At 36.2% G+C, this 22,810-nt stretch overlaps 1 protein-coding gene across 1 annotated transcript; it reads right to left on the reverse strand.

The window, feature by feature from the left end:
* Window positions 1-825: 825 nt before the first annotated feature.
* LOC111904112 (uncharacterized) lies at window positions 826-15,036 on the reverse strand. The gene is made up of 50 exons (XM_023899891.3): window positions 14,809-15,036; window positions 13,766-14,063; window positions 13,460-13,685; window positions 13,051-13,390; window positions 12,849-12,962; window positions 12,642-12,770; window positions 12,355-12,546; window positions 12,069-12,263; window positions 11,733-11,987; window positions 11,398-11,651; window positions 11,205-11,308; window positions 11,026-11,120; window positions 10,698-10,931; window positions 10,388-10,603; window positions 10,218-10,299; window positions 10,071-10,138; window positions 9,633-9,778; window positions 9,424-9,532; window positions 9,189-9,335; window positions 9,051-9,098; window positions 8,840-8,968; window positions 7,706-7,948; window positions 7,483-7,614; window positions 7,319-7,398; window positions 6,727-6,832; window positions 6,546-6,641; window positions 6,308-6,463; window positions 6,041-6,223; window positions 5,737-5,966; window positions 5,515-5,647; window positions 5,304-5,429; window positions 5,166-5,210; window positions 5,004-5,081; window positions 4,799-4,915; window positions 4,572-4,698; window positions 4,314-4,414; window positions 4,108-4,239; window positions 3,937-4,020; window positions 3,561-3,701; window positions 3,302-3,433; window positions 3,164-3,211; window positions 2,936-3,082; window positions 2,785-2,846; window positions 2,553-2,706; window positions 2,263-2,454; window positions 2,066-2,170; window positions 1,842-1,976; window positions 1,526-1,762; window positions 1,337-1,438; window positions 826-1,221 (listed from the first exon to the last, which is right to left on the reverse strand). Exons 1-50 carry the CDS (start codon window positions 14,905-14,907, stop codon window positions 1,072-1,074), a joined length of 7,254 nt encoding a protein of 2,417 aa, XP_023755659.1. The 5' UTR covers window positions 14,908-15,036; the 3' UTR covers window positions 826-1,071.
* Between the last annotated feature and the right edge of the window lie 7,774 nt (window positions 15,037-22,810).

The raw sequence follows: 22,810 nt of genomic DNA on the forward strand, positions 1-22,810 counted from the left end.
CTCCGATATCCTCATCAGACGACGAGCTCCTCCTCAGATGATTCGCCATCGAGTCGCACATGATGGAGCTGGAGCCGCTTGTTAAAGCAAGCCCTAGTGCCGCCGTAGAAATGCTTGTCTCCAAAATCGGCTCACATCTCCGATCTCGTCCCTGAAAATGAAGAATTTTTTGTATGTGTTTGTGTGTGTGTTTCCAGGGGACGAAAAAGAAAGAAGGAAAAATTCTTGTCTTGAATGTTGATTTTTTCAAAGAGAGAGAGAGAGATTTCATTTTTTTATTTTCTTATAAAAAATTATAAAAATAAAATACAAAATGCAGTTTTTCTTTTTTATTTTTTCTTTTAATTAAGAAAGTATTTAAATAATAAAAAAACTAAAAAAGAAAAAAAATAATAAGGGCAAAATAGTCATTATGAAAAAGTTTATAGAAAGTTGGACCAAACTCGCAACAAAATGAAAAGTTTGGACCTCTGGTGCTAGTCCAAACCTTTTTGGACCAAAGTGGCAATTTTCAGCTAACCACAGGGACCATTTGTGCAGTTTTGTCTTTCTAAAAACATTTTCTTAGAAAATGAAAACAGTTTTCCACAACCAAACGCACCTTAACTATTGATAGGTGGTCAAGTTAAATTGTGTAGCGTTGCCACCCTTTCCTTTTTGTATTTAGCTACTTTTCACATGAAAAAAAAGGCCTTTATTCATTGGTGGCAGCTCACACGGATGCAAATGCAATGACCATGGATTCTATTTATTAGTAGTTCATCAGCTGAGAGAAATTGGAGCATACGTACATAACGTCAAGAGAAACCAATTGAACTCCAAATAGGCTGATAAATTGGTGTTTAGACATTCGAATATTCGTCTCCAATCGAGATTCTCTGAAAGTTACACATCCGGACCACACAAGAAGGGGGATAATATCCGGACCATACATACATTCAACTCTAAACATAATATCAGAGTTTTCCATTAAAAAAAAAAAAGAAGACAAACTAGTAAATATTCTCCCCCCAAAAAAGGGTAAACACAAGTATTTACACAAATCCAATTGAAAACCAACCTAGTCTCTATCTAGTGCATGGTATCAGATATCCCTCCAGCAACCACATTATCATCCACCGGTTTCGGCCCACCACATGATCTCGACACCGATTCAAATAGCTTCTCAATCTCCGGTGCACACCTAGTGAAAGATCGGCTCCAAAAGTTGTATCGTGGATTCTGCCACATCATCATCAATCATTAATCATTAATATAATATATAAACAAGAGTCAACAACCACTATGTATTATAATATTACACTCAAAACATGAGACAGATGTTTATGATAACTACCTTGATAAGCTCAATGAAGGTGATCAGAAGCCCCCAAGGGTGTGGCCTGTTAACTATCAACCGCTCCAACAGAACTCTCGTTATCTGTTCCTGGATTGCCTCCTGCATTTTAATAATAATATTATTGTTATTAACTCCTCTAAAGATATTAACTAATTAATTAATATATTTGAAAGTGAGGTAGCAGACCTGATTTGATTCGGAGAACAAGTAGAGAAGGATGAAGGAGAAGTAATGCGTATGGTTGTTGGGATATCTCAACTGATTTGCAACTGCATTCAAAAAGAGGTAGCGCCCTTCTGTCTCAAGCTCCAATATCAATGTTTGAAAGATGTCCAGAGCGGCCCCCACCAAGAAGATGGCCAGCGAAGCATTGCTCGCCATCGATTGTCCGTGTGGCGTTCTTGCCTGCAACTGCTGGATTGCCTGCATCAACGCAATTCTTATCATTCTTTCTTTACAACCAACAACTATTTAAGATTTTTTTTATTAAAAACACACACACCTGCATTCCAACATAAAGAACAAGGGAATTCATTAATGGCACATTGTATCGTGTTCCTGCCCTTGCTGCCTCACTTGGTGAAAGAAGCAGTTTCTGCTTTAGTTCAGACAGAAATGAAGTCCCTTGTGGCCTTGTCTGTATAACAAAACCAAAATTATAAATTAAATAAGAGTCTGAAACGAATCCATATTGTTAACAAATTAATTTTTTTGATATGTAAGTACCTTTAGATACTCATCCACGTCATTTTTCATTTGCTTGGTTTTCAGAGCTGCATCAACTTCCGACAGAATGCGAGGTGACTGACTGATCTCAGCTAGCAGATCAATCTGAAAATTTATAATTAAAAAAAAAATTAATAATGATCACTGAAAGTTATGATTAATTAATACTATGAATAAGAAAAGAAAAAACAAGGAACCTTTAAGTTGGGAGTTGAAGGGTCTGGTAGTCTCATGTTGCGAGGGAAAGCACTGAGCACTATATTTCTCATCTGAATGCAACTTGGAGGAATGATATCACAGAAACTGAAATGATAATCACAGAGAAACTCTGGGAAATCATGAAGTAACACCAACAGAACTCTCAGTGTGCCCTTGTATAGAAAACGAACCTGAGAAACATGAAATGGAAGTAAAATTAACAGATGATGAAAGCATTTTGCTAATTCTTGTAATGAAGATGGAAGTTATGAATGAGAGAGAGGCAAACCGGCTCGCCAAGTTCAGCATTCCTCAAGAAAGGTTCCATGAACTGGAATAAGTCAACCAGTAAACGTTGGAAATATGGCCAACCCTTTTGAGCGTTTCCACTCAGTAGTTTTGGCATGAAGCTTCTGTGACTCACTAGCTCAAGCCATACAAAGCTGAACACCAACCAATTTCACAATATCAACAACACATCATATATACATATATATTAAATAATGAATTATATTTCCTACCTGAATGCAGGAACTTTGAGAGGCTGCAGGGCATGGAAGGAGGTTGCTAGAGCTGTCAGAACCTGCACAGGGCAAATCGGTAACTTAACATACAATGCAATACAAGATAATATGATATGAGAAAAGAGAAAAGAGAAAAGTGAATACCCACCTGAAAGTTTGCACCTTCAAAAACCGGATCAAGGGTACTGAGGTCAAGCAGCCAATCAATGAATAACCTGAAATACGGTCTGGGGTTGAATGAAGTTTTCTTCTCCTCTGCATCCTTTTGAATGAATCTCACAGTCACGGCTAACACCTGTTGCAAAAAATGTCAAATAATCTACAGTGTAACATATGCAACTAATCACAAGTCTTGGTTGAAATTTGTGATTCTAACCTTTGACAGAAGAGACAGCTTGCTTACTCCATGGTCAACAGAGGAGAACTAGCCATATAAAGAAGCAATTATGTTGATGAAAAGTATATATAAACAAAATGCATTATAAAAGATAAAATGGTGAGAGTCAATAACTACCTTGAGTATCGAAAAGATGAGTGATGCGTACATATCAATGGCAAGGAAAGATAAGGTCTGTGCTTGTTGAGGAGCTTGGACAGGGCTAGAATTGATCACCTCAGAAGAGATACAGTGTGATACAGCAATTTCCTTGTAGAATTATTAATCCATAATTAGATTTAACTTGTAGGATAAAGAAGATTGCAAAAAATGGAAAATGTACTTCCTTTCCTTTGAATTATTTATTATTTCTTGCATATTAAGTTGTAAAACTTACCAAGAGACGGCGAAAGAAGCGGTCAGATGTATCGTCTGCTTTTAGCAACCCATTTTGCTGAAGTTGTAGAACAAACCGAGCAGACATCTGATCATTAGGGTGTTCATATATCCGATACCACTCGGCAAATAACAGGGAAACCTGTAACATACATACCATTTTCAGTCACTATTTTCCCACCATTTTCTGTTTTATATATATATATAGCTTCGTATTTGCTTATTATATATAGCATCTCACTTCTAAATCAATCTATTACAGCATTGTACTTATAATTGAGTGAATATTTCATACTACGATGCTATAACATGAAGAAATGAAAGTGTAATGCTATAATGAACAATCAAAAGGGAAGTGTGTTGCTATTTGGCATTACCTGATCATGGAAACCAGCAGGATCGGGTTCAGAAGATTCCAAAGCACTCATTTCATCCCTGCCTGCTACCAGATGACTAGCCACCTGTTTCATTAAATAACAAAAAATAAGTTGACATCCAAAATGTTGTCTAACAAAAGTCAAGAACAGCGGACATGAACATGAACTAACCTTTTTGTCTTTTTGCTGTCTGACAAAATCATCCTTCCCAGCAGGAAGTCCAGAGGAGGAAGAAGCTGATGGGTTCCTAGCAACTTCCACAAGTTGTTGCAGCGCCTCAGGAGCATCAGGCCTTGTTGCAAGCTGCATGTTAATTTTTATCAGAATTAATGTTGCCTTTGATTATTTTTTTTTAAATAATAATCGAAGGATCAAACCTTCGCCAACGCATCCACAAGATTATGAAGTTCAGATATCACTCTTGCATCATTAGCAACCAATGTTTGGATGAGAGAAATTGCAAACTCTGTTGCCACCTCTGTGTATATCATATAGAAATTAGTATGTTAGTCAAAAGTGCAAGTTTACCAATTATATTATACGCTGATTAATTAAATGGTGATATAACTTTTTTGTGTTACAGAATAATCAAGTAGTTATTATTAAGTATTAACCAGATATAGTTTTGCACATACTGTTCTTTCCAGCATCAAGAAGCTTTGCCATATGAACATTATATTCAGCAAGGTTCAACAACTCTCTGCGAATTAAGCCAATAGTAATATCTTTGTTGAACTTCCTATCTTCATCTGAATATATCACCTGCAGATACATAAACATGTGTCAAAACATGATGAAGAGAATGAAAAGCTTAAAAGAAAAGACATGCAAAAAGCATTTGAGAGAAAAGAAATAAACATACCCAACTGGTCAGTTCCTTCACCACAAGCTTGCTAGCATCTCGGATTGAAGCTAACATGGCAAGATGAGCACCAACATGTGCTGTGTTTGCTGCATTTTCATACAAGCCTTTGAAGACCTATAACATGGTTGATTGTAATGTTAAAAACTGTTTGTTAAGAAAGATAAACATCAAAAAATATTACAAAAATAGAAAATTAAAATACCTTCTGAGCCACAGCCAATGCAGCCTCATCGCGACTAATGCATCTAAGAATGACCACAGGAACCTCGCCGATAACAGACTAATAACAAGAATCCTCTTAATAAAAACTCACAAAAAACAAAGTTTAATAAATTCAAAGCATATTTAAATGATAAAATATTACCTGAACTTCAGCTTCTTTAGCATCATTTGCTATGAGAGATTCCAGCTGAAACAAGCATAGATATGTCAGAGAAATATATAATGGATTTCTATGAATAGTCAGAGAAAACAATAAAGTGAGGCCAATTCAATGTGACACCTTTTCTGAGATAATCCGGTATTTATCCAATGCATCACCAGTAGTCAATGAAGGTTCAGAAGTGGTACTTATGACACGATCTGAAGCTGAAGGCGAAGGTAAAGGCTGCGCATAGACTCCAGATTCCTATCAATATATACAAGTTACATGTCAGGCAAAGGATATGAACAATGAAAAGTCAACATCTTTCATAATTATAACTTTTACTGACTTTGGAAATGTTGGAAGAATCTGGTATGTGCAATTCAGGAGCTGACACTGACGAAAATGAAGAAAGAACAGCTTCATTCTCAAAATTATGTGGACCAATTCCACCAGCCATCCCAGCATGCCCCGAGGAACCACTGGAAATATTAAAAAAAAAGGTAAAGATGAAATAATTAAAGAAAAGACATTTGACCAGTCAAAAATTAAGAAAAGAAGCGTAACACACCTGAGGAGTTTGACAGAACTAGGCTCCATATCTTCTGAATCCAAGGAGTGTGCAACTGCATTCATACCAGAGTTTCCAAGACTAGATGAGAAGATGCCAGGGTTTAGATTCCCTGAGGCTGAGCCATATCCACGATGTAGTGCACCACTCCCAGGAGGAGCAGAAGGACCAAGAGGTACAGCGTTTGAGCTTTGATTGGACTGATTTTGCCATGGTAATCGAACAAAATCCTGAAAAAAGAAAAAACATGAGTATTACATTTAATGGTAAGTGATAAATCAATACCTTAAAAGTACAAAACTACCTCATAAACTCGCTGTTGGGAATGGGACAATCGACCAGGTTTAGGACGCAAAGCTTCCGGAAGAACACCAACATGACCTTGTGTATACAGGTTTGCATCAAAAAAGGCTGGGCCCACCCCTTCTCTATGTTTCCTTCTTATCGCAAGTTGTGGTGCAAGTTCACCATCTATGGTTTGTACAGCCTGCATGCAACAAAATTAAAAATTAAAAATTAAAAAGTCTGAAAGCTTCAAACAATCACATTTTTCTTTTTAAGAAGATGTAACCTTTTCTGTTGCAGCCTGTTCAATCAAAGCACATCCCAAGTCGAGGTTGTCATTAGTAACAAGCTGAACTGCATGTTCAAGCAGTTCACTGGTGATATTTACAGTAGTCCCAATATTGTTTCTCAGCTGACTTGATATCGAACCACGAAGAGGTTCCTAATAAGAAAGGAGATTTTATTTTAATTATAATTTATAATAAAAAGTATATGAGTAAACAATGAATAGATAAAAACAATACCTTGCATGTCACATGGGCTAAACTTCCAGCCAAACTTGCAACCATTAAATGAGCTGCACTGTGTATCCGGCTCTCATCAGACTCCATAGCATAGTCCTGAAATTATGTGTGTATATGTTTCAGTAATGATTCTATATTTTGAATAAGGTGACACTGACACACAATGAATGTAAAAATGAACCTTTAAGACAAGTTCCTTTGTTGTTTGAGTTGCTATAGAGACGCTACGCTGCACAATGCTGGAAACTATTTCTTTGATAGCTCGATCCATAGACATTGGAAGCACGCTGTAAAACAATGATAGAGCAAGTTAGGTAAACCCTAAAACACTTTTGGTTGTTTCCTTTTTCCTCATTATATCCTGCATATGTAAAGTGACCCCGGATGGGTGATAACGTCTGTTTGGATAAAGTGATGTATGCATATAGTTTTGTTTCTTTTCTAGACTGAATAAACCGTCTGGACAAGACTAAATAACCGATTTACCCTTGCATTCCAACAAACAATTTCCACAACATTCTTTAACTTTAACGATATTCAAATTCAAGGTGAAAGAAGTTGGAAGGAAAAAAGAAGGGCAAATAGGTAAATGGATTGGTGTCTTAATACATTAAGCCAGGTTTTTTTGGCTTAATCCATTGTCATTATGTCCATATTAAGTCAAAAGGAAACATCCATAAAACACTGTCTAGATTAAGTGCTTAACCCATTAAGTCAGAAAGAAACTACCCCTTAATTTAACTACTAGCCACAAGATGAGGAGAAGATTGAACCTCTGAAAGTGCATATGCAAGCCCAGAGCTTGGAGCTTAGGATTAACAATAACTTGTTGGTCGATATTTGATGCTGGTATCTGTAAAGACAAAAAATAACACCATTTAAATGAAGGAAATTAAAAAAAAAAAATTATATACAAGATGAATAACAATTAACACACCTGACCAACTGAAAATGGCAATTGTGCTTGTAGAAGTCCTTGAGCAGATGGAAGCTGATCAGACAAGCCTAAAGCTGCCATCTTTTCATCTTCACTTAAAGTTGCAGAAGGAAGATGGAGAGGAGCAGCATACTATTTATCAAAAGAAATTGTTAATATCAAAACATGGATGCAAAGAACATCTGGGAAATATATGTAGAAAAAAAATAAATAAATAACAAACCTGAGATAGAATACGCGAATGACCACCCGGATGTGATGAGCTGGCAACTTCAACCGGTAAATCGACTTGATTTAGAGTAGAAATCATGCTGGATTTAACTTCTCCAACCATTGGTTGTTGTTGAGTTGACCCAACATCTTTGTTGGAAAAATCAGGGTTTCCTTCAACTTCTCTCACTTTGTCCATAAGAAGGGAGGATGGGCTTACTTCCTTTAAATCAACATTGAGATTCTTGAACAAAACCTGAAAGGACACAATAACAATTGTGAATAGGTGAATGTAGTATATTATTGTAATTCATGTTGTTGCTAATTACATATAGGACTAAATAGATGAAAAAGCAACATACTTACATTTTTGGGATAATCAAATAAATTAACTAAAGGCAGTCCATTCTATGAAAAACTACCACCTTTTTGACCTTTTATACAAAATTACCACTAAATTCGTAAAGGATCCCATCGCAAATTGTGGAATGGAAAAAACCTTTAAAATATGGAGACAAAATCATATATTTTTCAATATATGAATTAATATGCAATAAATGAATTAGATTTGCAGTAAATTATTGTGCATGTCGCAATATATCAATTAATTTCGCAATAAAGAATTTTTTGAAGATATTATGTGGGGGGTCATTCAAAAAGAAACTTAACCAATCCATAATGCGACCCATGTCGAAATTGGTGGTCATTTTCTTATGCGAACCTTGCCAATTTGGTCATTTCTGTGATTACCCCTTCATGTATTTGTTTATTATAGCTTCTTTCTAATACAGCATTATACTTTTAACATTTTCTAAATAAGACATTGTCCTTTGAAAAATCTACCCAACTATAACATTATACCTTCGTTCTTTTTTCTTTTTAGGATATTGTTTTTTTTGAAAGATCTACCCAGTTATAATGGTAAAAATTGCTTTGTATTTTGACAATAATGATCTACTTGAGAAGTTTTAATAAAGCACAATAATATAAATAGAAGTACAACGCTATTATAAACAAAATAAGTGAAAGCATGTTGCTATTTCTTGTGCTTAACCCTTGTATTTACTTTAAACTATGATTCTGATTCAACTTATCATTTATTTGTTTTTTCCTCAATAAGAGTTTAATTTTATATATATACACATACCTCAATTTCAAACTTGAGATTCATTTTGAGATTCGGCATTGCATAAATTTCAGCAAGTAATCCAAGAATTCCCATGGTCCAAGGATTAGGAGGTGTATACGCTAGACTATTTTGGCATGCCTCTAAGATCTGCAGCATGAACAAATAAAAAATTAATACCTCACAGTCCTTCAGAGTAAAAAAAAAACTACCAGTTAATCTGTCTGCATACCTTGGAGGTAAATGGAATCACTGCAATCATCAAACCCTTCTCATACGCCTACAAATATTGATAATAAAAAAAGTTATATATCATTTTGAACAACAGAGGTAGGTGTTTTTGGTGAATAAACCTATATCATATAATGACCTCAATAATTAAGCCCTTTGGATCGATTTCTTTAGCACGCAAAACATGGTTTCTGCCAATTGTAATCTTTCCTAACCAGCCTCCAAGATTCTTCAGCAAAGAACGCTCTTCAGAACTGGATTTTATGAGTTCAGATCCTAAAAGAACCTGTTACATCACCAAATGATATATAAACTTCAGTGACCCATAAATGATTATCTTTAAAAACACCAAAAAATAAATTACAAAAGCGTACCTTGCAATTTTCATAGGTAGCTTGAACAATCTCTCTGGTTAGAGGTCTTGAGCTGGCTTTCTCAAGGAACTTCAAGTACAAGTCATGAAAATTTGGTTCGATACTTGCTCTGTTAACAAAAAGAGTTGTGGCAAGTTGAATGGTTGTCATATAATTGTTCAAAGGCTTAATACCACAAGATGAGCTTAATCAGTGATAAAGTCTCTCACCTTTTCATGACCATATACTGTGCAAACCAAGGATAGTACTGTTCTTTCAAAATTTCTGTGAATTCCTTTGCTTTAGCTTCAATATTGGCAGCCGATAAATTATTGATGATAAATGAGATTTTGTCTTGAGTTTCAGATGGTGGGGCCTGTAAATAAGATTCATATTAGGGAAGAGCAAATGAAAAACAAAAAACTCATTAACATTTAGAGCAACGCCTTATCAGATGCTTATATGCCTTATTGCCCTTTTCTGTAATTCTGAGACCTAATGTTTTGATTTTGCAATTCTGGTCCTTTCTGTAACAGCTTTGATCCTTATACTGATGTTTTATCATGATTTTGGGTCCATGTTCCAAAGAAATGACTATTTCACCCTTTTATCTGATTTTTTACTCTATTAGTTATAATGTCATGTTAATAAACTTGGTACAAAAATACCTCTATGGGTGTTTCTCTGCGTTCAGCAGCGGCAACAAGTGTTTCGATATTTAATGCAGAACCAAATCCTGCATCGGATAAAATATAAAATGTTAAATATATTAGGTGAAAAAAGACACTAGACACAAAATAAAGTTAAAAACTTACTTGCTGAAGTAACAGATCTAGATGGACGAACAAAAGCAGGAGATGAAGCCAATGCTGCTGAAGAACTAACTACACTCGGTGGCTGCATTTAACCATGATAAAATATAAAAATTAATCAAAAAGAAAAATCTGAAAGATGGAAATCAGCACAAAAAGTGTGTGGTGCTTGCCTTCTGGATACTAACAGGATCGTTTGCTGTAGCAACTGACATTTGTCCTGTGGTAGGTAAGTTTGGCTTCATATAATTGGATGAAGTTACAGAGGCTCTGTGTCTCTCTTCTAAATAACTCTGATTCCTCTGTTGAAGTTGTATTGGAGAAGACATTTGAGAACCAAGTTGTGCACCACTAGATCCAATCAAAGAGAAAGATGATCCCGCCGCCATCTACAACAATAAGTCAAAAAACAAATCTATAAATTTGATCTTTTATAACTAAAAGTTGAAATATCACAGGTGAAATGAGATGTAAAACACATACCTCAATGTTTGGTTGTGGGATAGAATTATGGTGTTGGTCAGAAGCAGGATTGTGTCCTGCATCTGAATCCAGGTGGCCTGATGAAATTCTTGCAAGCGCCCTTTCAATGAAAGCAACAAGCTCTGAATGAGTAGCACGCAGATGTGATATCTGCAAGATATGTTGGCAGTATTGAGGCCACTCAATCAGTCGATCCACAAACTTCTCCAAAGCCTTTGTACCAAAAACAAACATCTGCAACGAAACATTGTTATCATTAAATAATAGAAAAAAAAGGAAATATCTTTTGGAGTAAAGCAACAGATCATGAAAAGTTATTATTACTAACTTTGGAATCTGCAGGTTTGCGCAATGCATCCAAAACAGCACGTAATGCAATTCCAAGTGTCAGATGGGTCACAAGTTGATTCTTAATAAGCAATCCTGTCATTTCAAATTTATAAAAACCATATTTCCTGATATGGAAAAATGAATAAAGCTTCAAATAGATGATATACGAGGCGTTACCAAAGACAATAGCAGCAAGCTTAAGTTGTCTATCAGGGTATCTGTTGAAAAACTTGTACTCTTCAAACAAGTTTGCAATCATGCACTCAAATATTTGTTGTTCCCTGCCAAATCACATGCCACCAAAACATAACTGCTCAATAAACCATGAATGATATTAGCAAAATAACTTAAAAGTGAACAAAGGATAAACCTTTTATCAGAAGATTCTTTAAATCGGGCAAGCATTTGGATCATTGCATCAATAGTCAGCTGACCAGAGAACATTTGTTGGAAATAAGAATTGGCTTCTGCCTCTACATCATCTCCATATACTTCAGATGTTGACGACTCTTGACCACCATTGTTCTTCATCCTTGAACTGTTGTTTGGAGACTTCAGATATAATCTTTCCATTTCTTTAATAAGTTGGTTAGAAGTAAGCAAGCCTGTATGCGATTGAAGAACCTAAAAGAAAACAAGGGTTATATCAACATTCAACAGTGTTGTGTGGGCCCCAGATGATTGAAATTGAAAATGTACACACACCTTAAAGAACACAGAAGCTGTCTCTGCATAAATAGTCCAAATGTTACCAGGGCTATGCAACCGATTGGAAGATTCCTGAACACCAAACTCCACCTCCTTCAGGAATCTGAGGCATTCCTCAAAGAAAGCATCCCTGTAAGTACTTAAATTTGCACTCAACCACTTTTCCAGATCTATGAGTTCTTTTCTAGAAGCCAGGGCAGCCAGCTTAATACCCAAAGACATAGGTACCATATCCAATACGGGAGATATAATCTGTTATAGAAAAAGGGTATCTTAAAATACACATAATAAAAATATATGTAGCCTTTAACAAAAATGAAGTAGACATCTAACCTTTATCTCCTGGCATAAATCCAAGACTCTGTGTATATTATCTTGATCCATGTTGAGTGCATCGCTTAAAGCTCTCAAGAAAAAGGAACGGTTAACGTGCCAAAGATGGAGCAAAATGCCACCAACAGAAGGGTCTTTAAGTATCACAGGAAGAACAGCCAAAGAAACTTCATTTTGCAGGACATTATATGGTGTCTGCATATTTTCATAGGCATGCCATCAACCAAAACAGGTTTAATAAAAAAGAATAAACACAAACTGCTTAAGAATGTGAGAAGAAAATTACATTAACATGGGCCATCCCAACTAATAACACTTCAGGGCAATGCTTAAGAGGGTATTCAAGCAGCAATCGAACAGACTTTGCAAGGCCTCTTTCAGCCAGCTGGCATAAAACCTCCAAAAGATCAAGGCATAACCATGCATGATTTGCATACCCAGATTGAAACTTGGGAGTACTGACTGCATCAACATATGCCTGCAAGAACAAGTATAAATAAAAACTTGGATCCATAAAAAATGAAACAGCTTGATCGTTCATATAAACATCATATGAATCTTCATAAATCATACCACTTGTCTTTCACAGTGTGCAAATGTGAATACTTCAGGTGGGACAGAAACAGCATACTTCAAAAAAGACAACTGCCCCTCGGTGTTTTTCCAAACATTGCCACAAACAGCAGATAATGGAAACGGATCCTACATTTCCATCTTATGAATCAGTACAACATAAGCTTCAAATAAAGAAATTAAGAAGTAAAAAAGTATGTTAAAAACCTGGGATGCTAGTCTATAGCAGGAAATCAATAGTGAAAATGCTGCTTCATCAGGGATATAGAAACCCTCGTGATCAAGGTTCTCAATTACAGTGGTCCAGTTGATTCCAGGCGCCTATATATTATAATAGTAGTATTAGTGAAATATCAAATTTACATTAATGAAGAAGATTAAGCAAGAAAAAGAAGTAAATGGGACTAACAAGCTGCTTGATTGATTCTATAAGGACTTCAGTGTTCCAAGAACTCAACAAGGACATATCAGGAAGACTCCCTCTACCAAGAGCAGAACAAAATGTTGAAAATGCATTTTCTTGGTCCTGAAGACTGGAATCAGAGCGGACTATTGTCCCTAGTATCATAGCAACAGTGATTTCATTGAGGGGTGAGAATGATGATAACAAATCCTTGCAAAGTGATACATCTGATGTGGAATTGTAGCCCAATTCTTTCATCAAATCAGCCATGTTCATATGCTTCTCCATTTCTGCTAGGATAGCTTCGAATTCACTGTCAGTGCCATCATTGAGAAAATCCAGTTTCCTGAAGGGAAAATTTGGTAAAATCAGTTGTGAAATCATTAAACACAACTGAGAAAAACAATAGATGTACCTCATAAACTTGGATTCTTGTAGCTCATCAGAAAGGAGAGGTGCCACGATAAACTCTGAATCCTTATCAAACTGAACCAAGGATAACAATTGCATAAAAGAATCCACATGTTTAGAAAGTGCTTCGGATTTATTAAGAAACAGCAATATGTCTTGAACATAGTCAGCATTATGCAAGGAGGTGGTAGCACATAATTCCTCAATTTGTCGCGTACAAAAGTTCCTTCCTGCAAGCAGCAATATAAATTAAAATTCCCATAAAAGCTAATAGCATTAAAAAGAAAAAAGGAACACTAAGAGAGCTCACCAGCTATTCTGATGTCATTATTTTCCGAATCTGTCAAGGAAAGACCAAATCCAAGTTTCTCATATGATGATAACTGTAGTGCAACGGATAGATTATCCAAAAATTCTTCAGTGATTGCTGTAGGCCTAACTGACACTTGGAATACGGTACTAAACTGCGGCTTTTCAAGTAACTTTCTAAAAAGTGAAGCAACTACTGGTTCCAGATGACTACTCTTCAAGTCCCTTTCATAAACATTGAAGTGGTCAAAGCATGTCTCTAGAAGCAGAATGCTTCCCTCCAATCCATAATCAACATACTGCAGAAAATGCCATAATGTCAATCCAACTATGATATGTAAAGGTATTAGGATACATATGTATTTGTATCTCTATATTTGTAAATTTATACATGCAGTCATGCACACATGATTTTGTTCTTTTCATGGATTTGGTGACTAATGGTTGCCAAATGGATATGATATAAGTGAATGTAGTTTGGGTTTTCATTTTTATATATTTGTGGGTTATGCACAATGTGCAACAATGGCTCTTTTTGAGGTTGGCATCTACTTGCACCCCACACCATAGTAGTTATGGTGTGCAATTACATTCTCTTCTGCTTACCCTAACAGAGATTATACACACAAAATCTAATCAGGCTGGCATTTCTTCGGAGCTTCGTTAGCTTTGCGCAGCTTGATGGACACATTAAACTAGGAGTCAACAAAATTGCCAAATTGAACAAGCGTGGATTATTCGACTTGATAATGTCGCTGGACATCCAAATCCCCCATATCAAATGTAATTCCCCTACCTTCGACTACTAAATCAAATTCCAAAATCCAAAACAAAAAGACCACACAAACACAATCCATTACACGAAACTTAGCTTTTCTGGCAGTCTCATTTTTAGCATGATTGATACTCGTTCCACTTACAGTCATGCGGAACAAATTAAACATCTAGGGTTTTACTTTCAAGTAGATCGCAGGCGAAAAAAGCAAGCATATATGGATAAAATGAATCCTTTAAGGTATAAAGAAAAGAAAGTTCGTAATATACCTGAGAGAGTTCGCGAAGAACGGAGTCGGAATTGGATTCGTTCAAACTCTCGAACAACAGCCGAATTTCAGTTGAGAATCTTTGCGCCAACGGAATCATGGTGAAATAGCAGTAAATCAGAATTTGGCGATCAGAAACTAGGGTTTCGAATTTAGAGCGAGGGAAAATCGGGGATTTTTCTGAGTACGATATATAACTGTGAAAGCAAGGGGGTGAAATTTTGGGGACTATTGCGAGCATAAAGATATATAGAGCATAAAGCTCGGTGGAATCGGTGCAAGAACTATGAGCGATACACTTCACACTTGTGACTTTGAGTCCCTTTTGTCCATAGACTTCACAATTTTGCCCCAAAAAAATTTCATTTCTTTAGTTATATGTATGGTTTAGGTCACTTAACTTTTTATTTTGTGCTCATTTTGTCATTTAACTTTTTTTAAGTTTTAAAAGACTTTTGTCTTTGTGCTCATTTAGTCACTTAACTTTTGTTTTGGTCACGTTTAGTCACCTAACTTTTAAAATTGTGCTCATTTGGTCACTAAACTTTTTAATTTTTTTAAAAGTTTGGTGACTAAATGAGCAAAATTTTAAAAGTTAGGTGACCAAATGAGTACAAATCTAAAAGTAGAGTGACTAAATGTGACCAAACCAAAAGTTAAGTGACTAAATGAGCACAAAGTCAAAAGTTTGATGACCTTTTAAAACTTAAAAATAGTTAAGTGATCAAGTGAGCATAAAACCAAAAGTTAAGTGACCAAAAATGACCTAAACCCTTATATGTAAGTATCATTTTTACATGAAAGGTGTTCCTAATCAAAATCAAGATTGTTTCGATAATTAACAAATCATGTTTTTACTTTCTACTTTCTTTGAAAACTATTTGCATCATATTCTTGGAGGGTCTTTGGGGTTGCTTTTAAAATAACTTTTGGCTTTTAACTTTTTCCAAAAAGTTAAAAAAATGTCAAAAGGTGTTTAGATAATTCAAACGATCTTCTGAAAATGACTTTAGGCAAAGAATAAAATAAGGAGTTTCTAAAAGTCACAAAGCCTCACTTTTTGTTGTTTTACCTATAAAAGTTAAACTGAAAGTCATTTTGTCAATTCAACCACTTTTTTAAAGACCTTCTTTTACAAAAAGTCATTCTACAAAAAGTCCTTCTACAAGAAGGATTTTTTATGCTCAAAAGTAATCCCAAACACCCTTCTGGGCTTTTAAGTGTGTACTCAAACTTTTGAATTTATTATGTTACAATGTGTACTTTGAAAAAGCTACTAAATTATAGCAATGTCATTCAAAGATAACAATTTCACTGCTATATTTATGTATAATGCCTTGATAATAAGTACATTGCAATTTATTACATATAACCCTTATTATGAAACCCGAAGTACATAATATGCAAGATATGGAAGCGACTTAGCATACCAAGGCTAAAGCTTTAACAAGACTTATATGTTTATCTAAATTGTACACACTAATTAACATCCTTACTAAATAGTCTTTTTGCTCTAGTTTCAAATGTTTCATAAGGTCATGAGTTAACGTCTCTATTTTAGGTTGTGCAAGTTAAAGAACCAAAAAGTAATTCATGTCCATTTCATCTTATGTTTTCTTGAGCCTTGTTTCTTACACGTAATAGAATAAGACATGACATAACAAAAGAAAAATATGATATATTTGTGACATCCCCCATTTTTTGGAACCAATTAAAACATTTTTCTTTGAGCTTTATAAAATTGAGATGCGGAAATTCCCAATTAACAAAACATTTTGAGATAACAAAAGTTATTTTATTTTATTAAAAACATCGAGGATGTCATCGTTCATATCCAAACATACATTACAGCGTAAACACTAAAAGGTCATGAAACTACTAGGCACATCTCTTTATTCCACTTAGCAACCTAACTAGACTACTACAGCCTTGGTTCCATTATTTGTGATGCATAAAAATGAGTGGGTCGGGTTTGAGAAAACATGGTGAAATACGTAGGGTTTTCAAGCCCATAATAACTTAGTGATATAGTATCATTTCTGCAAAAAACAGCATTATCAGATATTACATATAAAATTTGACCTAAGACCAACTGCCCAACCTAACCAATCTACACATATCCTAAAGCAACGATTATCTCGAGGAATCACCCAACCTGATGAATCGTTTGAGCAACTGTCTGACTACACAGCTAACAGTGTCCCCGGCTAGTGTAAGTCATATAAGGAAACTAATGTTCAGAGATTTGATAAATATGGTATCCCATTTTATCTACGTCTCTGGGTTATAAGTCCATGCTAGCAAAATAATTCACTAGACCGCCTATAATAGTCAAGTGTTGTCATCTACTTTGGTCGATGACCCAGACATACTTGTCAGTTGTCTGATCAGGACCCACCATTTCTGGTAATCCAAAAAAGAAGAGAAACACTTCGCTCTTATCTCACGCACCCTACCCCATCCATGATACCTAATCGATATCTAACTTAATTTCAACTAAGTATCCTTTAGAAGTCTTATTCTTAGCCTAAGGCACGACTTATAACTAAAGGCAAATCAATTTCCAATACAGTTTCAAATTCAATAGTTTTATCCTAATTATACAAATAACATATAGCATAGATAATACGGGCAAACATATAATATCACATATAAATAATATTTTATTTTAGATTATGATTTTGATAGTAACTACACACTCACCTGACAAAGTGTCTGGTGATTGGTGAATCAGGCAGAGTTTCGTCTTACACCTTTTTTCCAAAAGACCTAGATGCACATAACATTGAGTCTTGGTTTATTTCCCTAAGGGTTTAGATTCCTCAGCAATCTCAAAGTCTACTTCAATATTTGAATAAGGAATAACCAGGTAAGATCATATCGGAGGTAGGGTCCGTTTGATATACAGAGTACACTGTTTGGAAATTTCACTTTAAACACCTCTCTTTCCAGCAGCATGCAATGGGTCCACAACTTTACAAGTCGGATTACCCCCTGGGTCCTCAGTACGAGTCTGGAATGCCTACCGGGCCCTCAGCTCGTATCTGGAATGCTCCTGAGTCCTCAGTATGAGTCTGGAATGCCTACCGGGCCCTCAGCTCATATCTGGAATACTCTAGGGTTTGTTGGCTACCGCACGGAGCAGTACAACCTCAACCCATCCCACATAACATGTCGACATGTAACAAATAAATGCACATACAGGTAATCAATCAGTGTCTCGAGCAGTCCTACAGATCTACCCGGCTAGCATATCAGCTGGCATACATTACTCACTCAACTCAACATATCAATAAATACTAAAATATCAATTACAATGGGCTGACCTTGGTGCCTTAGACCCCTTAGTATAGTGAGGATAACTCACCTGCAGCTGCCGACTTGAAGGATTAAGACCACGCTGCTCCGACCACCATCATGAACTCCACCACTGATCATTGCCAAATAACCAAACCAATAAATACCAATAATTTCCAAAATACCCCTGGAAGTCAAACTGGTCAACCATTGGTCAAAGTCAAAGTCCTCAGTCAAAATCAACCTTCCTGACTGACTCTACTCGCCGAGTCAACCCTATGACTCGTCGAGTCCCTATACTCAGAATATCCCAATCCACGACTCAACTCGCCAAGTCGCCCCAAGACTCGCTGAGTCCAACCCACTCCGAGTCACTTCATGCTCAACTCACCGAGTCGTCTCTCGACTCACCGATTCATTGCTCAACCAAAAAGGTTAGGACCTTACGACCAGACTCGCCGAGTCCAAGGCAATCTTCAATAAACTCGCCGAGTTGTTCTTCCAACTCGTCGAGTTCCTGCCTATCTTCATCCAACTCGCCGAGTACACCCATGTGACTCGTCGAGTACCTCTAGTTCTTAATCCATACAGTGGCTTTCTAAGCCATGCAGGGACTCCCAACCATAGATCTACTCTCCTACAACACATCCATCACATAAAGTGGCAAACTTTACGTGAATCCAAAGAGATCTAAGCATAAAACACTCTTGGGCTAGGGTTTGGGACAAGAAGGCTTCACTAACAACTCAAGGACAGGGTTTTTATGCACTTCTGGATCATCTTTATTCCAGATCTGAGGTAGCAACCTCAGATCCCACCTCCAACCCGAAATAACTATAAATAAGCTCCCAACAACTCCACAATGATAGATCTTGTTAGGCGTGTCAAACCCAACAAATAAAGGGTACTAATGACTCCTTAAACACTACTACATTGTACTAGAAATGTAATACAAGGTAAGTAGGGTTGATCCACAAAGACACAGAACAAATGTTTATACCTTTTTGCGGAAGGTACAATAATGGTCACATAAATGGGGGGTTGGTATGCAATGATTTAAACAAAAGAATAAAGCAATAAGTAAATGATAAATTAAATGAAACAAATTCAGGATTTGTGAGAACTCCAACTCTATGCAAGACAAATTAGCAATGTGATTCCATGGATGACAAGATATTTGTTTAATTCTATCTAAGTTGGTACTTGAAAGTGTTGGCAAGCTCTAACACTTCCCATTCACCACAATAATTAACCAAAACAAGCTCTTTGATTAATCCTAACCTTACTAACCTAATCTAAACAAGCTCTTAGAATTGGATTGAAAGGTTGCTTTAAGCTTTATGTGAATGTTCCCAACAACAATCAATACCCCTCACAAGCTCGAGAGCGTAAGAATGTGTGAAAAGATTTACACTAATTTCATTCAATAGAAATCAGATTAGTGCTTGTTACCTAGTCTAATTTACAAAACAATTACGGATTTTGCAATTAGATAACTTGAATGATCTAACCCTAATTCAAATGGACAATAAGAATCACAATTAGAATCAAACATTCGATCGAGACAAAATCAAATTCACTAGATAGAAAATTGAAAGCAAACATCAAGTCATATGCTTGAAATCACATCCAAATGTCAAGACATAAAGTTGGAGAATTTAGGGTTCTAGCCACTCATGGCTAGAACAAGACCACAAATCTAGAAAATGAAATTAAAGTTCTTACAAAATGAAATCAAATGTTCCCAAGTGTTAATCAACTTCAAAATCCTCAAGAAATTCGCCTTCTCTACTCCAAAAGTCGACCCCCCCAAAGTAAAAAGTCGGTTCCCCCCTTTAAGAATGGTGAAAAACTTCTTTAAAACCCACGTTTACGTTTACACGGCCCGTGTAAATTAACACTGTGATTTACACGGCCCGCGTAAACGCAAAAATATACTGCTCAGAAATCTACGTTTACACGGCCCGCGTAAACGCAAGGCTTCCATTTACACGGCCGTGTAAATGTCTGTAAAGCCAAAATCTTCATTTCTTTGATATCTTGCTCCTCGGTGCTCCGCAAGTCCTGAAATTTTGTCCGCAACTTTTATTTACCTCCTCCAACAATATCCTTCCTCCAAAAGTCCCTGAAATATCACAAAAGTATTTGAAGGAAATTGCCTCATGAAAAATCCCGAAAACGTGCAAAATTCATGAGTTTAAGCCTATATGCAATGTACTTTTATAAAATAAAGCTACAAAATGGGTACATGAAATGCACCTAATCTCTGCAAATCCCCTTGCTCCAACTTTCTTAATCTTCAAAATCTCTTCACCAATCACCTCTCAAAGCTCCAATTTGCTCTCCAATGCTCTCACCAACGGATGTAGGGTTTTTAGGACTTCAAAAGGGGCTAAGGGTACTGAGGGGGAGGACATTAAGTCCTTTAAATAGGGTGAAATCCTGAAGATTAGGGTTTTTCTCTCTTCAGCACCAACTCGCCGAGTCCAGCCGCCGACTCGCCGAGTTGGCCACTTAACACGTGACCAAAATCGCGACTTAACTCGCCGAGTCTACCCATGGACTTGCCGAGTTGACCATCCTTATTTACACTTTGAACCCTGAACTTGCACTTCTGAACTTGGGATGTTACACTGTCACACCCCAAAACCAAGAACGGCGGAAACGTTCCGGGGTGGATGACGTCATGTATAGTATTACAACAGTGTAAAGTAGTAAACAAGCAACAACATCATCCATTGCATTAAAAGTAAAGTTTTAATACATGTGTGCTCTTTCAATGTAATAAGACACCAAAAATACAATCAAAATAAAAGACGAGTCTTGTTTGTGCTCCGTCTTCTCAAAACCTGGCCATCATACCTGTCTACTGGTGACCTAAGAATACAAGCTATTTTGAAAGCGAGTATCAACCTAAAGCTGGTGAATTCATAAGTATTTAAGTGTCATTGCCTTGTTTTGGAAAACTGTTATGAATGCCTTGTAAATCTTTAAATGAAACAGTTGATGTAAGTAATGAAAAACCCTAGAAAATCCCTTATTTCCTACTAGTATGAAATGTAGTCTTCTACCAAGACCCGAATGTTTTGTAAGTAAAAATGATAGTTTTTCCTTTCTTTTGACTAGTACTAAAAGTACTTAGTCTAACTCATCGTTTATGTGAATGTATCACAAAATAAAGTAATAGGAAAATATACTAATGTAATTGTTATCCTTTTGTACTAGGATTAAGACGACATCGCGATTAGCGAAATGTATAACCTTTGAACATCCGTAGATTGTTCAATTGTCCTCTGTAGCTATAGCAGGTAGGAGGAAGGGTTAGTCCCGTAAACGTATTCCTAATATAAGTATTAACTGTAGGCATCCGTAGATGTTCATCGACCTCTGTAGCGAATAGTAGGCCCGAGGAATGGTTAGTACCGTAGAGGTACTCCTAGTATAAGTAATAACCGTAGGCATCCGTAGATGTTCATCAACCACTGGTGCTAATCAGTTGGGATTCGGAATGGTTAGTCCCGTCTAGATATCCCGTTGAACTGGGATAGGCAGGACAATTTACTCAGAAGGTACTAATAAATCATCCTAATGAATCGAGGTACAGGTATCCATGTTAATGTATACAGGAAAATGTATCTACGTAAAGGTACTCATGTAATGTATTAATGTAAGGTACTCATGTAATGTATTCATGTAAGGTACTCATGTAATGTATAGCATAGACTCATGAATGAACTGACTCTAATGTAATTCCTTGTAATAGGAATAATGTTTTGTATTTTCTAACTATCCCTATAATAGTTAACTGGCAGGTAATTGGTTGTTCAAGCAAGTTTATACACCCTTGTTACACAAAGAGTGTGGGAAACTGAATGAAGGATGAAAACTATAACATCAATACATATATAAGAACATAAGTGTATAGATATAGTTTTGTTCAAGAAGGTAAAAATGGTTTTGTAAAACATCTATGAGTTTTGAACAATAATTAACAATGATTTGATGTCATTTTAATAAACATTTCAAAAGTAATACATTTCATAACAAAGTATTCTTAAGATAGAAAACCATTTCATGCATCACATTTTGAAGTATGTGAAATTTGCTGGATGAAAACACAGTTTATAAATACATATGAGAGATTTAATAACATGTTGTTTTCTACTTGTATTCCCCCCCCCCCCCCGCCCATTAAAGCATTTAAAATCATTTAAACATTGATTATGGGGTATGAACTCACCTGTAGATGGTGGTTTGGATGTACTGAACGGTGAAGGATTGTTAGGTGTCAAGTGAGGACTTGTACACACACTATGATCCTAATGAACATATAATCACACATATATGCACCCAATTAGTCTTAAACTACTAATTGTAAACGTTAAGACATCCTAGAACATGATAAACACTTTATATAAGTGTTATAAGCCCTAAGGATTGCATCTAAGTTGTTGTGGGACAGGGCTAATGGGTTAAGGGTTCCAAAGGACCCTATATATGAGTTTACTCTCCAATAACCTCACACAAGGAATTTACGGTCGTAAACCCTTGAGTTTACGGCCGTAAGCTCCTAAGCTTAATGACATTTTGTGTTTTGAAGTGTTACATGATCCCTAGAAGCAATTCTACTTGGTGGTTTAATCCATGGAAGAGTTTAGGGCATTAAGACACTCCTTTGAGGAGTTTACGGCCCTAAGGCTATTCCC

This window comes from Lactuca sativa, chromosome 7 (assembly GCF_002870075.4).
Source record: "Lactuca sativa cultivar Salinas chromosome 7, Lsat_Salinas_v11, whole genome shotgun sequence".
In the NCBI taxonomy this organism is placed as follows: Eukaryota; Viridiplantae; Streptophyta; class Magnoliopsida; order Asterales; family Asteraceae; genus Lactuca; species Lactuca sativa.

Bases quoted from the DNA above. Each gene is read 5' to 3' on its own strand.
- LOC111904112 (XM_023899891.3), bottom strand. From the start codon at position 14,907: ATGATTCCGTTGGCGCAAAGATTCTCAACTGAAATTCGGCTGTTGTTC. The intron at 2,171-2,262 runs GTTCCTTGTTTT...ATAAATTTTCAG, and splicing joins CTTCAACTCCCAACTTAAAG to ATTGATCTGCTAGCTGAGAT. The intron at 1,977-2,065 runs GTACTTACATAT...TTTGTTATACAG, and splicing joins ACGTGGATGAGTATCTAAAG to ACAAGGCCACAAGGGACTTC.